The sequence below is a fragment of the Antechinus flavipes genome, chromosome 3 (assembly GCF_016432865.1).
Source record: "Antechinus flavipes isolate AdamAnt ecotype Samford, QLD, Australia chromosome 3, AdamAnt_v2, whole genome shotgun sequence".
In the NCBI taxonomy this organism is placed as follows: Eukaryota; Metazoa; Chordata; class Mammalia; order Dasyuromorphia; family Dasyuridae; genus Antechinus; species Antechinus flavipes.
In genome coordinates this window covers 234,557,947-234,579,000 of record NC_067400.1, presented here as the reverse complement: position 1 = coordinate 234,579,000, position 21,054 = coordinate 234,557,947, and the positions used below count along the sequence as shown (strand labels likewise).

The 21,054-nt window shown below is 31.7% G+C and overlaps 1 protein-coding gene across 8 annotated transcripts in view; it reads right to left on the bottom strand.

Annotated features, from left to right (window-relative positions):
• Positions 1 to 451: 451 nt before the first annotated feature.
• The window catches only part of UBE3A (ubiquitin protein ligase E3A), a 112,147-nt gene continuing 91,544 nt past the window's right edge, over positions 452 to 21,054 (bottom strand). For 7 of the 8 annotated variants that reach the window (XM_051984654.1, XM_051984655.1, XM_051984652.1 and 4 more), the window contains 7 exons: positions 18,816 to 18,960; positions 14,336 to 14,541; positions 13,761 to 13,925; positions 12,251 to 12,406; positions 12,076 to 12,149; positions 7,283 to 7,426; positions 452 to 6,483 (listed from right to left, as the gene is read on the bottom strand). In XM_051984654.1, the coding sequence (XP_051840614.1) occupies positions 6,363 to 6,483; positions 7,283 to 7,426; positions 12,076 to 12,149; positions 12,251 to 12,406; positions 13,761 to 13,925; positions 14,336 to 14,541; positions 18,816 to 18,960 (1,011 nt within the window). In that variant the 3' untranslated portion in view covers positions 452 to 6,362. Of the gene's footprint in view, positions 6,484 to 7,282; positions 7,427 to 12,071; positions 12,150 to 12,250; positions 12,407 to 13,760; positions 13,926 to 14,335; positions 14,542 to 18,815; positions 18,961 to 21,054 lie in introns of those variants that run through there. The other variant, XM_051984656.1, reaches the window with a different exon arrangement.

Here is a 21,054-nt window from a genome sequence, read left to right as displayed (position 1 = left end):
TTTTGCCCAAGGCACCTCAGCTACTAAGTAACAGGGTGCAGATTTGAATTCAGGTCCTTTATCTAAACATTTTCTATTGAGCCAAACTATTGTCAGTCCTTTCTAAAGCAATCTTGAAAAAACAGATCAGTTCTGGGGCATTCAAGTTCACCATAATATAGGTTTGAGAGTTTACTTGGGCATTCTAGGAACAACTTAAGAGTTGAACTGGCTTTTATATATGACATGATAAGAATAGGAAGATTTGGGACTATGCAAAGAGACTCTATGCCATGCAGGGAAGAAAATAGCATTTCCTTAGGCTGGCACAGAATTAAATTGAGTTTTAGTATAAGATGTGATCCAGATTAGGGAATTTGTCTCCAGAGAAATCAGCAGCTTTAATTCCAAATATCTTAAACTTATCAAAAGTTAGTAGTCATGAAAATCTCATACATACACACACACAGAGTCAGAGTGCCTCAGATATTTATTAGCTGTGTGACCCTAAGTGGTCACTTAAGCAGTTTGCCTTCGTTTCTTCACCTGTAAAATGGAGATAATAGCAACTATTCCCAGGGTTGGTGTGAGGATAACATGAAATATTTATAAAGTGCTTTGCAAACCTTAAAGTGCTACATATAAATTCTGTTATACATATATATATATACACCAAACATCAGATCATAATCCCCATAGAGAAAAATCCAACAGATGCGCCCACGTCCATCCATTGAGAGTGGATGGGTTTCAGATGTCATCTTGCACTGTGGACTTCAAGCTGTTTTCAAGGCTACTTCCGTGAAAATAATGCTGGGGTGAAGGGAGAACTTGCACTAAAAGCAAAAAAACAAATGAATAATCTACCTTGTACTAAAATGTATTTATGATTTCACCAGAGTGGATATTTTTTTACATGATGCAGACCACAAGCTAGCCACGTGTGCTTAGCTTGTGTGGGTCTTATTCATATCCTCCCATAAGATGGCCACCACAGGGAGTAAAAGAACAATTTTGCCCAGAACTGGCAGCCTTCCTTGCTTTCATGTGATATCACAAGGGTAACAATGGATTTTGCTATGCAGTTATTTCTTAATTTTACCATTAGACCAGCTTTTCTAAAACGACTATCCCTCTTTAGCAGATTCTTCTAAGGTATTGGGGATGAATATACCCACTGTTGCCCTTTGGATCATCCCCCTAAGGATCCATCCAAGACACGTGTCCAATATAAGAAATGGAACCTATAAGAAAATCTGTATGATGGCACCCCCAGATTCATGAGCAGCTCTGAAGATTGGACTAATCATACAAGACCATGCTGTAAGAGCTGAGCTCTCTCCTAAGAGATATGAAGAGTCAACATGTCACTGAGTTTAACATAACACACATCCTTCTCCAAAGAATCACATAGGAGCTGTATAAAAGTTCAAAAAAATTTCAACCTTATTGGCTATAATTTTTTTCATGCTTCTTGGAGAATGTACTTAATAAACATTAATTTCTGAGGCAAACATGATAGTGTTCCTTAGGAATTTCAGAGCCATTTCTTTTTGCTTAAAATAAGAATCTCCCACTTACTTTCTACAATATAAAATAGAATTGGTCAGGCCTCAGTGAGTAAACTACTCTAGGTCTTTTAAGTATAACTAATAATTGACTGACTTAAAGTACTTTAGGAGAAAACACTATCTCATTTGATCTTCCTTGTAAGATATCAAATGAAATTATCCATATCCCCTTTACAGATACAGAAATTGAAGCTCTACAAAAATCAAGGGCCTCGTCTAGGGTTACACAGCTAGTAACAGGGATAGAATGCAAACCCAGAACATCTTTAAACGTCAATTCCAGGGCTTCTGTAACTAAACCTCTGCTCTTGCCTTTCTTCCAATTCAACCCTCTTATCACTACAAGAATAATGTTCTTAGACATAGAACTTGATCATGTTGTTTAATTTTTTAAAAACCTCCGTTGTTCCCTATTGCACATTCAAATGTCCCTAGTATCACTCCTAGTCCCACAACCCTGTGCACAACTCGGGTCCTTCATCCCACACAACATTCATCTCTAAGGTTTTTCTTGAGTCGTCCCCCAGTCCTAGAATCATCTTCCTCTCCCTTTGTCAATAAATTCCTACCTGCTCTTTAAATCTCAAATCCGTACAATCTCTTCTTGAAAGCCTTTCTAGACTTCTCCAAAATTCATCTTAAACTTTCCAAGGCATCAATTAGATCAGATTGTAGACTGTTGCTATTGACCTTTATATCTTATTCTTCTATCAGACTCTACTCTTTGAAGGCAGATTTCTTAAATTTAGTTCTCCCCTAGCATAGTTCTTAATAGAGGCTTAATAGATGGCTTATTATATATTAATATTCTCTTGTACAGATTGTATTTATTTGAGATACTAGACATACTTTATGTAAATCGACTTTTTTTTCCAGTCCTAAAATTCTCTTTCAGTGGGTGACGAGTGTATTCCTTATAGAATGATTTCTTATGACAAGCCAAGTCTGAATGATGCTTTTTAAAGGTGACTCATCTAGCTCTAACAAGGGCATAAAGAAGAGAGGTAATGTACAACTAATTTACAGTTTAAAACATACTGTATAATCTGTCATTTTATTGGTGGGTTTTTTTTTCTTTCAACTGACCAAGTATCAACTTCTAGATTTAAAAAAGACTTTATTTTAAAATATGATTGCAAAGACAGAGAGGTCTTTGCATTGCATGGACAGTCTTAGATCTTTAAATTAATTTAAAAAGAGTAGTCTTTGTGAAAAAAAAAAATCTGTTAGTATACAAAAGTTACTAAAGCACAGTTCAATTCAACAGAAATTCTTGGGTGTTTCAATATCAGATTGTTCCATATCATACTTGTTTGAAACTAATGAAAGTATTATCAAAGTGATTGAAAACAAGGGATTCCTTCATATAAGGGAACGTATATCTGTCAATTATAAAATAGTTCTTTACCATTATGGGGGGAGGGGGAGGGGCAGAGAAGAGTGAAAATAAAATTTTCCAATCATGTTGTAAGGTGGGGGGAAGCATACTGTTGCATATTAAGCTGCTACAGTTTATAAGGAAGAGTTTAGTAAGTATATATATTTTTTTCACCTTTTTTGGGGAGCTAATATAAGAAATTATAATATTGAGTAAATAGAATAATAAAAATAAAACATTAACTTTTTTATTTAAAATTAATTTGTTACTTTTACTAAAAGGTGATAAAAATGTCATTATGGCATAGTGTCTGGACATATTTAAAACCCATTCTTAAAGATATACATGTCATTTATCTTGCATTGTCAGTGTAGTTATCAGCAGCTCCTGTATGAATTCTAAATCTGTCTCTCAAAAAACCCAGAAGTATAAAAATGGAAAAAAAAAATGTTGTCTAACATCTCAATTTCCAGATGAGGAAAGTGAAGCCAAGAGAAGTTAAATGAACTGCCCCAAAGAAAGACACCTAATTAATGAAATTACAGAAATTATAACCAAAATTTAAAAGGTCTGGATATAGTCTTACAAGAAGCAAACCACCTTTTTAGAATAGAAGACAAAAATTTCTAATTATATTGAAGCAAAAGCCTTCTTTCCTAAGGTTACTATGTAATACTAAGCCACTTTAAAAAATAACAGACATAAAACAATGATGAACTACTAAGAAATTAGTATTAGAGAACAAAAATCTCAAGTAATATCCCCTTCAAAATGAGAAATTCTAAATTCAATTTAGGAAAAAAATATTTTTTTAAGGTAAGTTAATCTGTGGCTTCATAAAGTAATAAACTTTGGAAAATAAAAAATGCTAAAATCAGAATTGGGCATTTTTTTTGTTATCTTCATTTCATTTAAGAAGCCAATTCCTTCTGTCAGTATTACAATTAGAAATGTTAAATTCTGGGAAGAAAGTTTCGAATGAAGATATTTTCTTCCTGAGCTTTACTGATGCCACAACCTAGTTTTTCAGACTGAGATACAAAAACTATTTTTGAGGAAAACTAAATTTAAGTAAGACCACCAGTTTTTAAGAAAGAATATTTCAGCCTTTTTTTTTTTTTTTTTTTAAGGACATGTCAAGAAACAGAGGCTAAGAATTCAGGGAAATATAGTCCCAATTAAATCATTGCTTTCACCCAAGCCCTTGAGAACCAAACCAAGAGCTAATATATAGAGAGCAAATAACTTTTGAATTTTATTCCATTATGAACTGTCTGGTCTTTACTAATAACTGCCAATACTAATTAGCAATGGAAAATCACAGGCATGCAGAAAGAAGTTATAACACAAATGAAAATAAACTCCTGAAGAGATCATCTGACATACCTTTTTTCTTTCCTTAATATAGATTTTTTCTTTTTAAATTTCTAATATTCTAAAATAGTACACCTATTTTAAATCTTTAAATCTGCTCAATTCATAAATCAAAAATTTGTCAGAGAAACATATCATTAAAATGGCAGGATTTCAGTAGTGGAGTGATCATAGAATTTAAGAGAATAACTGAATATTCAGCTTCAAATTATATCACCCATTTATTATAAGATGCCTAATGGCATTTGGGGTTTCCTTTGCTCTCACTTTTTACTGTACATGAAGAAAAAAAAAAAAAAGATGGGTATGTCCTTTAGAAAAATGTATGATCTTGAATGTTCATTGTCATGCAGTATATATACCTTAACAATGTTCTAAAAATGGGTAAGCCCAATTACACCCAATTTAACTTATCAAAGGAAGTAAATCACTGTCTTATTTTTCCACTAGATCATGGTGAAAAAGGTCACTGTTTTATTCGGCATTATAGTTACATAACAGTTCTGTTTCTATTACTAGAAAGAATTTATTAAAATAATCCTGAAAGACATTTTTCCCCCCTCCAATGATTTCAAGACTTGTCCTTTTCCTTCCAATTTCACACAAATCATTAAGCTGATTTGACTTGTATAAGTCAGTTAAAACAATTGTCAAGGCACAAGCTCAGCTCTGTACAACAGCTATAGCTTGTTTTTGAAAAATTTACCAATTATGTCCCCTTAGTTAAAAATATACAATCCCTTTATTGTATATTGCAATGGGAGAAATTAACATTACAGACATAGACGACTAGGAAATGGGAAAACTATTTCTGAACTGTCAAAAGTTGAAAACCTACTGTTTATTTTCTGTAACACAAAGTAATTTTTAGCATTTACTTTTTTAAATAATTAAAATAATATTGAATAGTTGGGGACATACAATAGAAATGGGTTTTAAGATCAATAGTTTCATTCATTTCCAGGTTTGCTTAATGTTAGATTCTATAAACAAGGAATAGTAGCCATCTTTTTTGATTATGTCGCAACACTGATCATGTGCCTTGATAAGGAGGAACAATTCATTAAATAGGATGATGACATCATGTAGGGAAGACTTTGGATTGTCTATTTTAAAATCAATGTAATAGGCAATTAATAAAACTTAATTTTAAGTGCACTTCCACATGCTTTGTCTATAATATAACAAATTTCCCAGCTTTCTTGCAATACACTTGACTCACTATCATTTGGCTGAATATGCACTTCCCCCCAAGTAAATATTTAGTTCAAAACAAAACAAAACAAACTCAGAAAAACAAAAACAAAAAATTCCCACCAACCTAAAATCTCTACCCTTTCATATACTGACAAACAGGATTGGCTACTGAAACAGTATATTGCAAGACACGTGAAGACAACATACAGTGGCATGAGTTTTGTTTTTTAATTTGTTGTGCTGTGACTAAAGTAAAGTTCTCAGGGCTGCAGTTAAAACATTCCAAGTTCTCCCTTCCATCTTTATTGATTCTCAAGATTTTGCACAGAAAACTCTTTGGGGGCTAGAACAGCAGTAATTGCATCACACTGTTTCCAGGACTTCAAGTTTTAAAAGCAAACTGTTCAAAAAAGTACAGTTCCTGATTTGAGTAGATACAGGGACAAAAAAAAGCACATACTTGAAGGTTACACGGGCTACAAATGATGGCAATATTTTTCCTTGGGAAAGTACAGTTTGTTGGTATTTTTTTTTAAATACTCAAAAAGGCTCAACTTCAAGCAGTAATAAACACAAGCAAAAGTGATTTAACCCTTAAAATAAATATTCAGGAAAACCTCTCTGTACATATAAGTGAAAGAATATGTAACACTTTCACGTGAAAAGAAAAAAAAATAAAGAATTTGTTCATACAAGCAGCTGAAATCTGCTGTTCCAGCCCTAATGTCCCCAGGAAAGAAGGGAGGCACAAACACGGATGACTACTGTAGCTCACTATCTTATGGCCTTTTTTGTATAGGGACATCATCACCACCAATTGTTATCCCTTTTGTTATATTTATTAATTATTATTATTTTTTTTTTTACAGCATGCCAAATCCTTTGGCATATGTGATGGCCTTCAACAATCTTTCTTTAAGTTTTTCTTTGCTGGAGTATTCCGGAAGCAAAAGGACATTAAAGCAAGTGTGAGATGTAGGCAACCTAAATGAGAAAAAAAGGGAAAAAATGGAAAAGTAGTAAGTCATGGGAAAATATAGTGTATAAACTTGTTAAAAACCTGTGAAAGATGTATATTACATCAAGTTGATTTACCAGCAATAATGTCACATTAAATCAAAACTTACCAATAAATTTCTGCTTTTGGATTTAAATTATAAACATGAAATCTTCTGGCCTGAAAATAGGCAATCTTGAAAGGAAATTTTTTTGTGTGTTCAATTACTTGTAAATTATACAATGCTATAATCTTAATACCAATTTTAAATGAAGCATACAATAGTATATTTGGAAAGAAATGTTATTTAGAGGCCAATAATCACATATGAGAGCATAGTAATTCCATTTCCCTATTAGAAACTTAAGATGTAATGACAAATGGCCAATCTCTATGCCTGTGTTTAACTATTTCTGAAACAATTATTACCTAACCAGTGATTTGAACAGAACTAAGGTATATATTAAAAAAAAAAAAAAAAAAGTGAATGAACCACAATAATTTGCTGAGGCAAAAAGTTAATATTTTACTGAGCTGAAAGATGAACCAAAATTTTAATGAATAACAATAATGAAGCTATACACTTATTATAAACTGGTACAAATTATAACTTAAAAATATTTTTTGAAAAATACTTAAACTGAACCAAAATCATAATTGGTTCAAACAAATCCTTGAATAAAAATAAAAAGTACAACTGTTCTGGCACATTATGTTTATACTTGAATAGGATAAATTTTTGGAACATGATAAAAGGTACTATATATTCATGAATTCCATAATTACCTTTCTGTGTCTGGGCCATTTTTGGCTATAATCATCTTTAATTTTCCCAGTCCTCCCACGGGTGCTCTGTCTGTACCTGTTGTAAACTGCAAGAAGAGTCTTTTCTGCTCATCTGTAAACGAATGGACGATTTCCCAGAACTCTCTAAGTAGGGAGAAAATGTAACGGTAAATTCAATTTTTAAATTGTGTCAATGACTATAGCACTACATTTATGAGCTTAGCATTATATGAGTTTTCTATTAAAAAAAAACTATTGCATTAAAAAAAAACCTATACATTGAACATACTCTACCTGCCAAGAGATAGGGGATATGGAGTTATGAGTCAAGCTAGTTTAGAAAAAACTAATTTGTAAAAACTTACAGAAGATAGTGAGAAGTTATAAGCAATAATGTCTTATAAAACAATTATGTAACAGCAAATTTATGAAATGCTTTCTAGGCAGAAGCAAAATCATTCTCAGGGTATTTAAGGATGAGGCAGGAAGGAGAATGGAAAAAAAAAAAAAGAAGAAGAAAAGAAAAGAAAAGATTTGTCCAAAATTTTATGATAAACTCTTCTTTAGTAATGACAGTGTAGGTACCACATTTATATTTGAGCACCACAATCTAGGGTTCTGGAGAAGGAAGCTGAAACAATATTAAAGAAAACAAAAATGGGATTATCAGCTGGCTTAGATCAACTAGACATAGCAAAATCCAATTGAAATTGACAATTTTTTAAGGGACTGATGAATAGAGAAGAATGAACAAAATTCAGATCATCCTTTTGCCAGATAAAAGCCATGTTTCTACAAAATTTTTATGACAATAATATTCACATCCATTGAAAACACTTCCAAAGAATAAACAGAGGAGAGGACTTCTACAGCAGCACAAACAGAAAATACAACTGTGCCCTGTTTACTGACTATATATATTTTAAAAGCATTTACCATGATATAATTGAATACCACCTTAAAAGCCAAATTGTCTCATGTGTATGGTGATATATATATATTTGTTAAAGGAGAAAGTCACCTTCATAAAATAGAGTTTAAATAAAATGAGGTCAAGTTCTCCAGATATTCCTACATATAGTTGACAATGTGCTGAATATTTAAGCCTCAGAATACTAAACAATTTTTAAAATGAAATTGATAATCACTCAAAGGAATTCAGTTTAGATATTCAAAATGAAAAAACAAAAACAAACCTATTGTCCACACTATTTGCATGAAAAATCCACAGATGGATGAATGCTCCAACAGTATAAGTTGAAAAGTATATAAATATAACTTGAACAGAAACTGTATATGGAAAATGAACCTGATCAAGAATTGAATAGGAGGATAAAACTGAATTCTCTTTGAAAAACTACTGTATTTAGAAGATCTAAAATTTTTATTTGAAACAAAGGTCTACCTTGTTAACATCAATATTTTTCTGATGCTTGAGCAAGTTCATTCCAGGCACAGAGCATGGCCAGTACAAAGACATGGAAGATGGAGGGTCATGTGAAAAGTACAGATGTACAGAAGTACAGATCTTCAAAGAGTAGGGAGAGAAAGCAATATATAATGAGATGGGAAAGACAGACCAGACTAGGGTGAGGAGTGGGAGAAGGGAAGAAGGGATAAATAGTAAAGAGCTTTAAAAACTAAAGAGTTTTTATTTTATTCTGGAGGCAACATGGAATCACTGAATACTGAGTATAAGTGACATGGAAATATCTGTACTTAAAGAAAAGTACTTCAGCAGCAAAATGGACTACAATGGTGAACTTAGGGTGGGGAGAACAATAAGAAAGCTGCTATAATAATATAGGTGAAAGATAATAAGTGCTTGAATTAAGGTATATAACTATATGAACAGAGAGTAAGGGAAATATATACAAAAGAAATTGTGGAGGTGAAAATAGCAAGATTTGGCAAATGATTCGATGTACGGGGTAAAGAACAAAGTGAATTTGAGGATAATGCCAAGATTATAAGATTGAATGATAGTGCCTTCAAGAGATACGAGAAAGTCTGAAAGTGTGGGTGCGAGTGAAAGTGAGTTCAGTTTTGTACATCCTATATTTGAGATGTTTCTAAAACTCCCTCTTTGAAATATCTAATAGGTAAGTCTTGATGTGAGACAAGCTGAGAAAGAAGATTGCTGCAATATAACATATCTGTAAGTTGTTTCCATAGAGATGAAAGTGAAACACCTAAAGGATAGTATGAGGTAAAGTGGGATGAAAGGAGAAGTGGGATGGGGGTGACAAAGAGATGAGACAAGTAAGGAGGAACAGGGGAAAGGAAAGAAAGCAGGGAAAGAGGAAGAGAATGGAATCTTGGAGCATATCCCTATTTTTTAAAAAATATTTTTTCAATTATTTTATTTTTCTATTAATTACTTTTATTTTTCCAAATATATAGTTTTCAGCATTCATTTTTATAAAACTTTGTGTTCTAAATTTTTCTTCCACCCTTCCTTACTTTTCCTTCCCCAGGCAGCAAACAATTTGATATAGGTTAAATATGTGCTATCCTTTTAAACATTATTTCCATATTTGCCAGAAAAAAATCTATATTTAGGGTCATGAATATGTTGAATCAATAAAGGAGATTGCAACACAACAAAACCAAGAAAGGAATACTTATTTAAGAAGAAAGGGTCGTCAACACTGTAAAATAAAATGGGAAGAAGGAAGATCATCAGATGTGGCAATTAAGATTACTGGTAACTTCAGAGATCGGTTTCCAAAGGGTTGAGGAATGAAAAGAGAGGAAATGAAGGAGTTTTCCAAGGAGTTTCACTGAAGACTAGAAGGAGGTGGGAAGGTGATCACATGATGAGACTGAAGGATGACTCATGAACTAACCGCCTGTATTTTCTAATGGTATCCATAGAACATCAAGATATACAGAACAAAGTCCGATACCCTCTATGGAAAATTTCTGGGACAACATGGAAAAGAACTGCACAGGATGACAAGGTACATAGGCTCCAATCACTGTTGATGATGATGTACATCAATGAGATCACAAATCTAAGGATCAATGTATCAAGACAAAATGCAAATATAGCACACTGTAAAAACATTCTTGAAAAAGTTTCATGCATAAAATGTCCTCAAAATAAAGATATTAAAATTGTAAATAGAGTAGAATCCCCTTTATGATGTTGGTATTGGCTTGAGGAGAAAAGTGCAACTTGTTTCAGACTTGTGAAATTTGTATTAGTTATATTTGAAAGGTATTATTTGAATGATAATATATTTGAGTCCTTGTAATAAGAAAGTCAATATATAAGGCGAATACAACATATCAAAGTAACTTTCCATTACCCATGCAAGAATAAGTAAGCAGCGGTAATGTTTGAGTAAAATGATGATATTTCAGGAGAGAAAAATCGTTTTTAGTTGACTTTGGGATATACATATATACAGATGTATGTATGTATGTCTATATGCTTATCTTCTATGAAAATTCATACTATTTAAATACCAAATTATGATAGACAGGATGATATAACAGAAAGAGCACTGGATTTGGAATTAAGACAGGTTTCCTGACTGCTCTTCATTGCCTGTGTGACCTAGTTACTTAATCTCTCAGTTTCAGTTTCCTTAATTTAAAATAAGGAGGCTGAAGCACAAGATGTCTATGATTACTCTAAGCAAGAGGTCACACTGAATGCTAGTTAGGATGGCAGTAGAATGTTCCATACTCGACTCCCCAAATCTGTTTCTTATCTGCTCTTTTTTGTTTGAAAAGCTCTTACTGAGAACCCTCAGTCATATTCCTCTACTCTGTGCTATACTGCTATGAAACAAAAGCAACTAATAGAGATTGAGATCCCTATTTGGCAGTATCTGCTGGAAATAAGGCCCAGACACTGAATTCTCTTGGATGAATGAAATCTCAAATGGATGAGTTCTATCCTAGAGAAAGTATTTACACAGCAGATTTAGTTACTTGAATAAAAGCAAAATCTAAATTAAGTAGTGAAAATAGTATCTCATTTACTTATAAGAAAGTAGACTATCCTGTTAATGAGCAACAAAACAAAAACAACCCAACTCCAAACTTATAGTCTCTTGAAAACATGAGGACTCTTAAGTTTCCAAATTCTTTCTGTTAAGAAACTTTGTCCTTGAGAATCCTGTGATGAGTGAAAAAGCAGAGATGCTGATTGGAAAATTTTCCTAGAGAGTAAGCAGGAACGGGGATCACACTAAAAACTATTGATAACTTTAAGTCATCTGATCATGGCTTCATATCCTCACTAACATGCTCATTTGGCAGAGAGAGGACGCTAATAATTTTTTAACTTCATTGCATTCCTTGAAATTTGTATTACCTATAATTTCTGATGGTACTGGGCAGCAATGATAGGGAAATGGCCTGAGGCCATGGTCCTAGAAATTAGCCAAATTGGAGGCCATGGATCTACTAGTGATAACAACTGAATAATCAATTACCATGGCCTTAAGTCAAGTTTTGCTAACTTCTCAGCATGGAAACAAATTATAGAACTAATGTCAAAACTTTTTCCACTCTCAGTTGGCAGTGTCACTAAAAATAGTAGAAAATGCATGCTCTAAACATAGACAAAAATAGTCAGCTTACACATGATGTATTTGACATAATAAATCAAAGCCCTGACTTTTTTGGTTTTATGAAAAATAAATTTTCATGACTAATTTTAAAGGTTAGATCATTTACTATTTAAGAATACATAAAGGGACCTAAAACATGAAATAATACCTCTCAAGCTCCCACTGAATGGACAAAATGGTACCATTCTACACAGAGCATCTTACCTAATAATAAGAGAGTCCCTGGTATAGCCACCATCATATTCTGTGGTTTCTTCTAATGCTTGGAAGTCTAGATTCTGAAAACAAAAGAGTATCTCTTAGCATCTTCTGGCCCACCTTCTTTGGAATAAATAAATGAGTTTTATTAAAAAAAAAAAATAAGTGCCTATTTTCTTACCCGACTTCCACAGATAAGCAATTCAATTTCCTCTGGTCTGAATAAGTACTTCAAGGGAGACTCATTGGTTACCATATGAAAACCTCTCCGAAAGGCTTTGAACTGCTTTTCTACTGATTTGTTGAGAATATAGTCAGCATAGAGACTGACAAATTCCTGAAGGAAAACATTAATCAGAGGAATTTATTGTGGCAGTGAATATAAAAGGCAAAACATTTGGTTGGGTAATATAAGTTTTTCGAAAGATTATCAGGTTCAAGAATATTTTAAAAACCCAATACAATGTTCGTAGATATAAAAAGAAATAAATTTCATAATTCACAGATGTTTCTGAAAGATAGTGATAAATGCTATCCATACCACCTCATTACCTCATAGAAATTCAACATACAGAATTTAAAACAATTTACAAATCTGGAAGCTAACAATTTAAAGCACTTGAAAGTCTTGGTTTACAAAATATTGAAGTCTCTTCAGCTGTCTGTTAACATGCTAAACCACTGTCCCTATCTTATCTTCAAATCAGAATATTTACTTTAAAAAATTAGTGACTTCCACAAAATGATATTCATAGGTTCTAAGCAATCAGAAAATTATATTCTCTTTCCTGTAAAGTACTTAGGAAACTAGTGCATTTTTTTTTAATACTCTCATATTTATAGGATTATATGTATCCAAAAGTGGAAGAGATCTCTAAGGCCATCTAGTCTAATCTTCTTAATTTTATTCCTGAAGAAACTGAGGTACCCAGAGGTTAACTGACCTGCCCAAGGTCATCTAGGTCTTCTGATTCCAGAGCCAGTGCTCTCTTTACTATATACCATACCACCTCCTTGTCATGAGTTCTTCTATAAGATTATATAAGATGGTACTAAAATATCAAATTAACTAGACAAAATTTATTATCATATGATTTATTTTGGATGTTGATATTCCATTACAAATATATTTTCTGTCTATGTTCTTGAAAAAATACTGAACTGTGATTTTTATTCCATTTTGGTAGATTTACCCCAACAGAACAGCTTTCTTTTGATGGAAATCGGATTTACAGAAAACTTTACATAAATTAATTACTCTATAAAAGAGACATGTATGAAGATAAAGTACACAGGTTGCTGATGTGAACATGCAGTAAATAAAGCTTCACAACACCTCTTTCAGAAATCGTCTCTCTCTCTCTCTCTTTCTCTCTCTCACACACACACATACACAATATAAGGATATATAAAATTCTGAAGTGTTTTTGTAAATCTAAAAATGGTGATTCACTGTTCATAAAGAAACAGACCATGTTGCTTATTATAAAGTTCTTTGAAAGATGGTATTACAAATTCCTTTGAATTACTCAAAGGATTAGAAAATGTTGACTTTAAGATTTAAATGAAATTATGTGATCACTTAGCTTTTAAATGTAGTATTTAGACAGTAATCTAAACCTATTCATGATACATAACACTTTGCAATGCACAGAAATGGAGAGCAATGAAGAACTCAAAACATGGATTACCTTCCTGTTTTCATTTGTAATGGGAATCTTATCGCCATTTTCCTTTAGATCATACATCATTGGATTACCAAAGAGATCTGTCTGAGATATTTGAAAAGTGATCATCATGTCATCTTCCACACTTCCCTCATACTCCAGCAAATCTTTTAAACTCTGATAGAGAACCTACAAATTTAAGAAGGAAGAAAAAAAAAACCAAACTGACAAATGAACCTACTGGTAAATTTTAAAACGTAACAAAGAGCAAAACTATTTCTCTTGAAAATAGTATTATACCAAGTCATAATGAGCAGTAAAGGTCAATATTGCACACCTGCTCTGAAGAAGCAGGAAGAGGGCTATCACTACAGGAAAGTATCACTGTCTTGTTTCCTTTTGTCATCTTTCAGCTACTCTAAAAGTTTCAAGCAACTAAAACAATTTTACAAAATCAATAACACTACCATTGCAATTATTTAAATAAGCAGCCAATACTTTAGAAATGTTAAGCACAAATATTTAAATATCAAGTGAATTCTTATATTTGTACATCAAATATAAGGGATAAAAATAGAAAAACAAAACAAAATACTTACTGGGTGAGAGTCTGCCAGATCACGGAAAGTTCCTTTTTTCCCCATTAGTTTCCTGTAGACAACCATGGGAAAATGCACATCCAGTATACAGTTATTGTAAATAGCCAGACCCAGTACTATGCCAATCAGGGTAAACTGACCCTCAGTTTCAAAAGAGGATGGATTAAACCAAAACAGTTTTGTAGATTCATCATATGTGAACATACCTATAAGAAATGATTTTAAACAAAAAATATTTTCTTTAAGATCATGACTGAAAAAAGTATAAATGTAATTATTTACTTTATATCAAACTGATTTGTACATGAGTAGGAAAATTCATGTTTACATATTTTAAAAATCAGCATTTAAAAAACCAAAGGGCAAATTTTAGATTATATTGCAAACATACAATTAAAAAAGTGGAAGCATATAATTTCAGGAAGCTAATGAAACATGCAAGAATAAAGAGTACCCAGTGGACCTTGCTATGATTGTAGGTGGATTTTCCCCAAATTTGTAATTTATAATATTCCATTTATAGAGAGGTAAAGAGATCTCATATTCCTGCTATAGTGATTAAACATGAAAAATAACACATTTCCAGAAAAAAATGAAAATGCAAAATATTTTATTTTCTTAAAAATCTCACTAAAAATTCTAAGCAATATTTAGTTAGTGTTATTTTAAATCTCATAATTATAAAATAGAATTTGAGAGTTTCAATCTGTAATGTAAATACAAGCATAAATGCATCCTAAGCTAAAGCTCCTAAATGTATTCAAAATATAATGTATATAAATGTATTCTCCACCTAGGACAAGTAAGTGGAGAAGGGGATCTTGTCAGAAAGATCTAAATTCAATTTAGATTCTGACACTTAATAAATGTGTAGCCCTGAAGCAAACCCCTTAAACCTCTGTTGTCTCATTTGTAAAATGGGGATAATAATAATATATACTTGGCAGGGTTGTTATGTGGATCAAATGATATAATAATGATCACTATGATCATTATTATTAAATTTAGATAATTGATAAGTTTAGTTATACTATCTTTAATATAAGGATATTGTAAACTGAGTATGACTCAATAAGAGAAGCAAATATGAATCTATATAAGCCTATTTTTTTTTTGCTTCAACTATTTCTCTTCTCTTAACTCTTGTAGAACTACAAGAGAATTTGTAGAACTCTATTAGATCTTACAAACTAACCATTTTCTACTTCATAGTATATTTGTTTGCATGTATTTCTTATCACCACCTATTATTTTAAGATCCATGATTTCTTTCTGTCAGAGCCTGTTCCCATGCCATATTCTCAATATATTTTGGCAAGATGATCAAATTTCCATTCTAAATTGTGTATGGTGTCTCCTATGAATATATTATTATTCGAAACTTCAAGAACAATTTCAAATTTAGAATTTTAGAACAATTTACAAGGATTACAAGTCTTTAGTTTTCAAATTTTATTATTACACTGAATACCACTCATGCCTTCCTTATAATATCTGAAAGTTAAACATTATTTAATTATATGGTAACTACATTGTAAAGGTTTTCAATTCACCAAAATGATTTTTTAAAAAAGGTTCTTACTAATGTGAAAGGGAACAAAAAATCAAAATTTTCAAAAAATCCAACATGATATACAAATAACTAATTTCAAAAATGCCTGTCATTGTTATTTATAATAGATATCAGAGAGATGAAGTCTAATATGAATTTTCAAGACTAAAATGATTCTTAATTCTTGTAGCCATTATGTAGAAAAAACTAGTAGATATTCTCCTATGTTTCTTCGTGTAAGGTAATGTAAAGTAATAAATAATAATCACTTAAATCACAAGTAATATAGTATATAATTTATGTTAAAATTAAACAGTTTGTATTTTAGAGGAAAAAATTTTGAAAGGATACTTCAGAGTAAATAAGAGAAGGAAAAAAGGCATCTACCTTGACAATCTAAGCTATTATCATCATTTGTTTTTTAATGAATTTTGTTAAATAACTTGGTTAGTTAGAGGGCTAAGATTCAGTCATTAAATTCAATCAGAAACAAAGTAAATGAAAGAACTCAATTCTAGAACCATATTTCAAACAAAAGCACTGCTTCTAGCCTGAAAGACAATAGAAGTATGTGCAAATCCCCTACTATTGAAAAAATAACTAAAAAAAAAAAAAAAAAAAGCTAATCTTATTGATAGTTGTCCAGCAGTGTGCTCTTTCTACATGGAAAGAAAAGAGGTTTTCAACATCCTTGGCATAATTTGTTTGTTATTTTAGGAATATCTTGTAATTTCACTTAAGAGATCTACTTTCACTATAAGATTTTCATGGCATTTAACATGATATTTCAATAATCAAATTTTAAGTAATTATTTATGTTAGCACACAAAATGCCAACTTAAATGCAAACTTCTACCATGATATAATTTCTAAAAGTACATATTTTCAATATGCAGTGTATGTATCCATATAGATGTTCACATTCAATAACAGCTGGTAACTTAAGAGGGTCTTTCAACTATCGGTAAACCAATATGATTGCAATCGAAATAAAAGGAAATCTCAAATTCAAAGAGCAAAAATACTTGGAATTGCCATGATTGTATCTTTCCTAAGTGATTATATAAAACACAATGCTGTTGCCTTAAAAGACAAGGAAGAACATTTAAAAATGTATGTTTGGTTTAAACTAGCATTCCACATAAACCAGAAACCACACTGACTGAATTCACTGCAGTCATTCTATCTTGGATCATCACTTTGCAGACTGGCTATTTTTTATTCATCATCTCTTAATGATTCTTTATTAATTCAGTGACTATTTCCAGACAAACTCTTGTCCCAAGAACTCAATTCCATTCTCCCTCACTCCCAATCTTTTATTAGAGAAGTCAGAAGCTTCCTTAACATCTTGTCATTCCCAATTTCCTTTTTTCCCAATTCCCCTTTGCCTAGTTAACCTTTTCACATATGTCTGGATACTATCCCCTTCTCTCTACTTTGGTATCCTGCTCCAGTGATCATTCTGGCTCTCCAACTGATCTTCAATAGCTCTTTCTACTTGTATCTCCCTCTCATCAAGGAAAATGCTTAACTCTCATTTAGTCTAAAAATAAAAACCTTCTCTTTGATCCTGTTACCCTTAAACTACTGTCTCATGTTTCTCCTTCCCTTAACTAATTTCTGGAAAGAATTGTCACTATCCCTTCACTTCTCAAAAACTCATCAAGCAGGTTACCAGACTACAACTTTATTGAAAATATCCTCGGCAGTAAAGTTTACTGATGAAATCAATCAAATGGCCCAATTCAATATCTTTTTCTTAATTCCCCAACCTTGTGGTAGTACTGAATACTACTGACTAACCTCTTCTTGATTCTCTTTTCTTTCTTGGCCTTCAGGAAATTGGAAGGGGCCTGAGAGACCTTCTACTGTACTCTATAATTGAACATTTATGACATACTCATACAGTGGTTGACCGGCCTCTGCTTAAAGAATCCCCAAAGAAGATGACACAATTTTCAAAGTTTTCATTTTGAAAAAATTCCTTTCCATAAACCTGGGGCACATCCCTTTTTATCTTCTATTCATTATTCTACTTTTACTTGTGTAATAATATGTCTTGTCTTATCTTCACACTGGATTCCAAAGTTCTTGAGGGAATTATGCTATGACATTTCTCATTTTTAAATTCCAGGTACAGAGCACGATATTTTATACACAATGTTGATGCAGAAGCAACTGTTTTGGAGTCAGAAAATCTAGTTTAAATCCCAGTTTTGATGTTTTAATATTATATTTGATCATGGATAAGTTGCTTTTCTTCTGAGCCTCAACCTACTGACATCACAGGAAAACTGAGATTTCTACAAGTTATTTAATATGGTTTTCTAATTGAATGTTCACTTTTTTTCTTTTCCTTATAATAAACTCAAAACTTGGCTACTTTTGAACTTAGTCCAAACTATTAAACCACACCAAATCAAAATTTAGTATGAAGTAATAAGAAAAGCTCTTTAGTTTTCAGATACAATATGGCATATACTAGTATCCTAAGAGGTTCAATGCAGTTTTAAGTCATTAAAGTGTGATTAAGAGTTATTTTAAATTGTTCAACCCTAAAACTTCATTAAGAATTTTGGGACTTGCCATATAATATATTATCTCCTCAACTCTCAAAATTAATGGAAAAATCTACTTTATTTTGGGTTACATAGCTAGTAAAATGCCCTTTCTATATTCACAGATCATCTAATCATTTAAAGATTTAAATATTTTACATCAATGCCTAGCTCACAATTAACAGATAAAATGTGTAAAATAAACACAGTTCTACTCAATTTTTCTGAATCAGGAATAAATTATAGGAATAAATTGCGGATCCTCAAGTTAAGTCAAACGATCAATTCTAAAGAAAGGATAAAATCGGGAAAAATCTAGCACATAAATAATGATCCAAGAAAATGAACATATTATCAAAATATATACCAATATCTGGATTGAAGATTTCTTCCACAACTAGCTGAAAAAATTCTTTGGAAACACCTCCTTCATCAACTCCTTGTTCTCCTTCAAATTCCACATATAACTGCTTCTTCAAGTCTGCAGGATTCTCCATGGCAATCATCTCTAGCTAGTAGTAGAAAAACATAAGGATATAACATAATTTTAACTGAAAGTATTAGGATAGAAATCAAGCAAAACAAAAGTAGAAGCAACAAGGGAAAAATAGGAATTGGGAGGAAAAAGAAGATACAAAAAAAGCAAATTTATAATGAACTTGCTAGATGCTACTGATGTATGACAGAGAAATCTGGTAATTAAGATACTTAAGATCTAAGTCATTTTTTCCAACATAAATACAGTCTACTTTGATTGCTTGTTTTTGCCTTCTAAAAGAAGGTTAAAAAAAAAAATGGAAAAAGAGTCCAAAACGGTGTCTAGAATAATACAATGATTAACTTTTTAAACTATGAAACTAACAAGTAATGGAAAGACAAAATTAGATTCTGTTAATCCTAAATTATGGATTGGATATTAGAGAAAAAAGAAAAGAAGACAGCAAAAAAGTGAATGTTAAAATCATGTATAATCTCGGTGCATGCAATGAAGTACAAACATATTTGCAAACTTTTTTTACAGACTATAAAACAAGTTAATTCCCAATAAGATAAATATGTCACATGAGAGCAGTTTATGCTCTCACATTAGCCTTTCAGTTCTTCAACTCCTTTATAACAAGTGAAACTGGTGAAATCCATTCCCTTGCTCTGAATTTATTCATAGACATCAGTTCGTAGTAGACTTGAGTGACCTGGTACTTAGCATCTGAGGCGATTCAATGGAGAGTGTGGTGGGATTGGAGTCACAAAGTCTAAGATCATATCATGCCTCAGAAACTTATTAGCTGAATGATTTGGAGCAAATCACAACTTCTTTCTTACCCTCAGTTTCCTCATCTATAAAAAGTGGGAGGTTGGACCCAATGACTTCTAATGTATCTTAAAGCTTTAAATCTATGATTTTATAATTCTCACATTTAGCACTCCTACAAACCTGAATACAAGAAAAATCAATACCCACAAGGATGACCCTTGTAAACTGAAAGACACTGAAACATTCCCTGCATTGTTGAAAGTATTGTGTTCATAATAGTTTTAATTAGGCCCATTATATAGCTGATTAATTAAAACTGGTAAACCATATAGTTCTTTACTAGACATATAACAATTTTCTCATATAACTTTTATCTCAGTAAAACATTTATGAATTTACAAGTCTTAAGTCCATTAAAATTGGCTTTACTCTAGAATTAAAAGATATAGTGGAGCTAATGCTTCTTATTTCTTATCTAAGCTGATAGCAAAGACATTGTTCAATGCTTTCAAACTCTTGTTACCACTATTTCAATATTAGAGATAATTTCATCCTTATAGGGCACTGAATAAATGCTTAATGACAGATTGAGTAAAGAGCCCATTAGTACTGACTATTCCTTCAAGTTACATGCAGCACAACTTCTTTTATTCTTCAGGTGCATGAAGATAACAGTGCATCTTTTCTCTGCATTTTGCATATCAGGTTATTACATAAAACAAATTCATGTTTTCCTTCTGAGTTACATATTCTGATAATTTTTTTTTACCAAGTTGCATGTGATTTATATCATGACAACTTTTATTTTTATAAAAGAGCTAATAAATTTTATAATAAAATGCACAGTAATACAATAATAGTTTTCTTTACTCAAAAGAACTCTGAATACATACTAGTCAGAAATGAGTATTTTGGAAAGTCTGGTCTCACTAAAATACACAAAATATGTCAAACAGATGTTGTTGCTTTGACTCTAATCTAAACACAGGATTCTGAGAAGTTTAAGTTCCTTTCTATGTCCCCTTTTAATAGTTATTTCTCTCTTATACACATATGTACATACATGTGTATATGTGCATACATTTATAGAAATATATTTCTTCCAATTAGGGGAAATTTTAAACAAAGAGTAAAGGTAAAATACTATGTGATATATTTAGAAACTGTCTAAAATAATATGTAATTATACAATATCATACTTTTCAGAAGACTTCAATGCAACCTTCAATTTAATTTTTTACATATACATGTATGTGATTTTTGCATGCAGTTAAATGTTTTTGAATCTTTGGAATTTTAATTATCCAGGAAATTCTAAAAAGAGCATTTTTTTTCTTCAAAAAACATATAT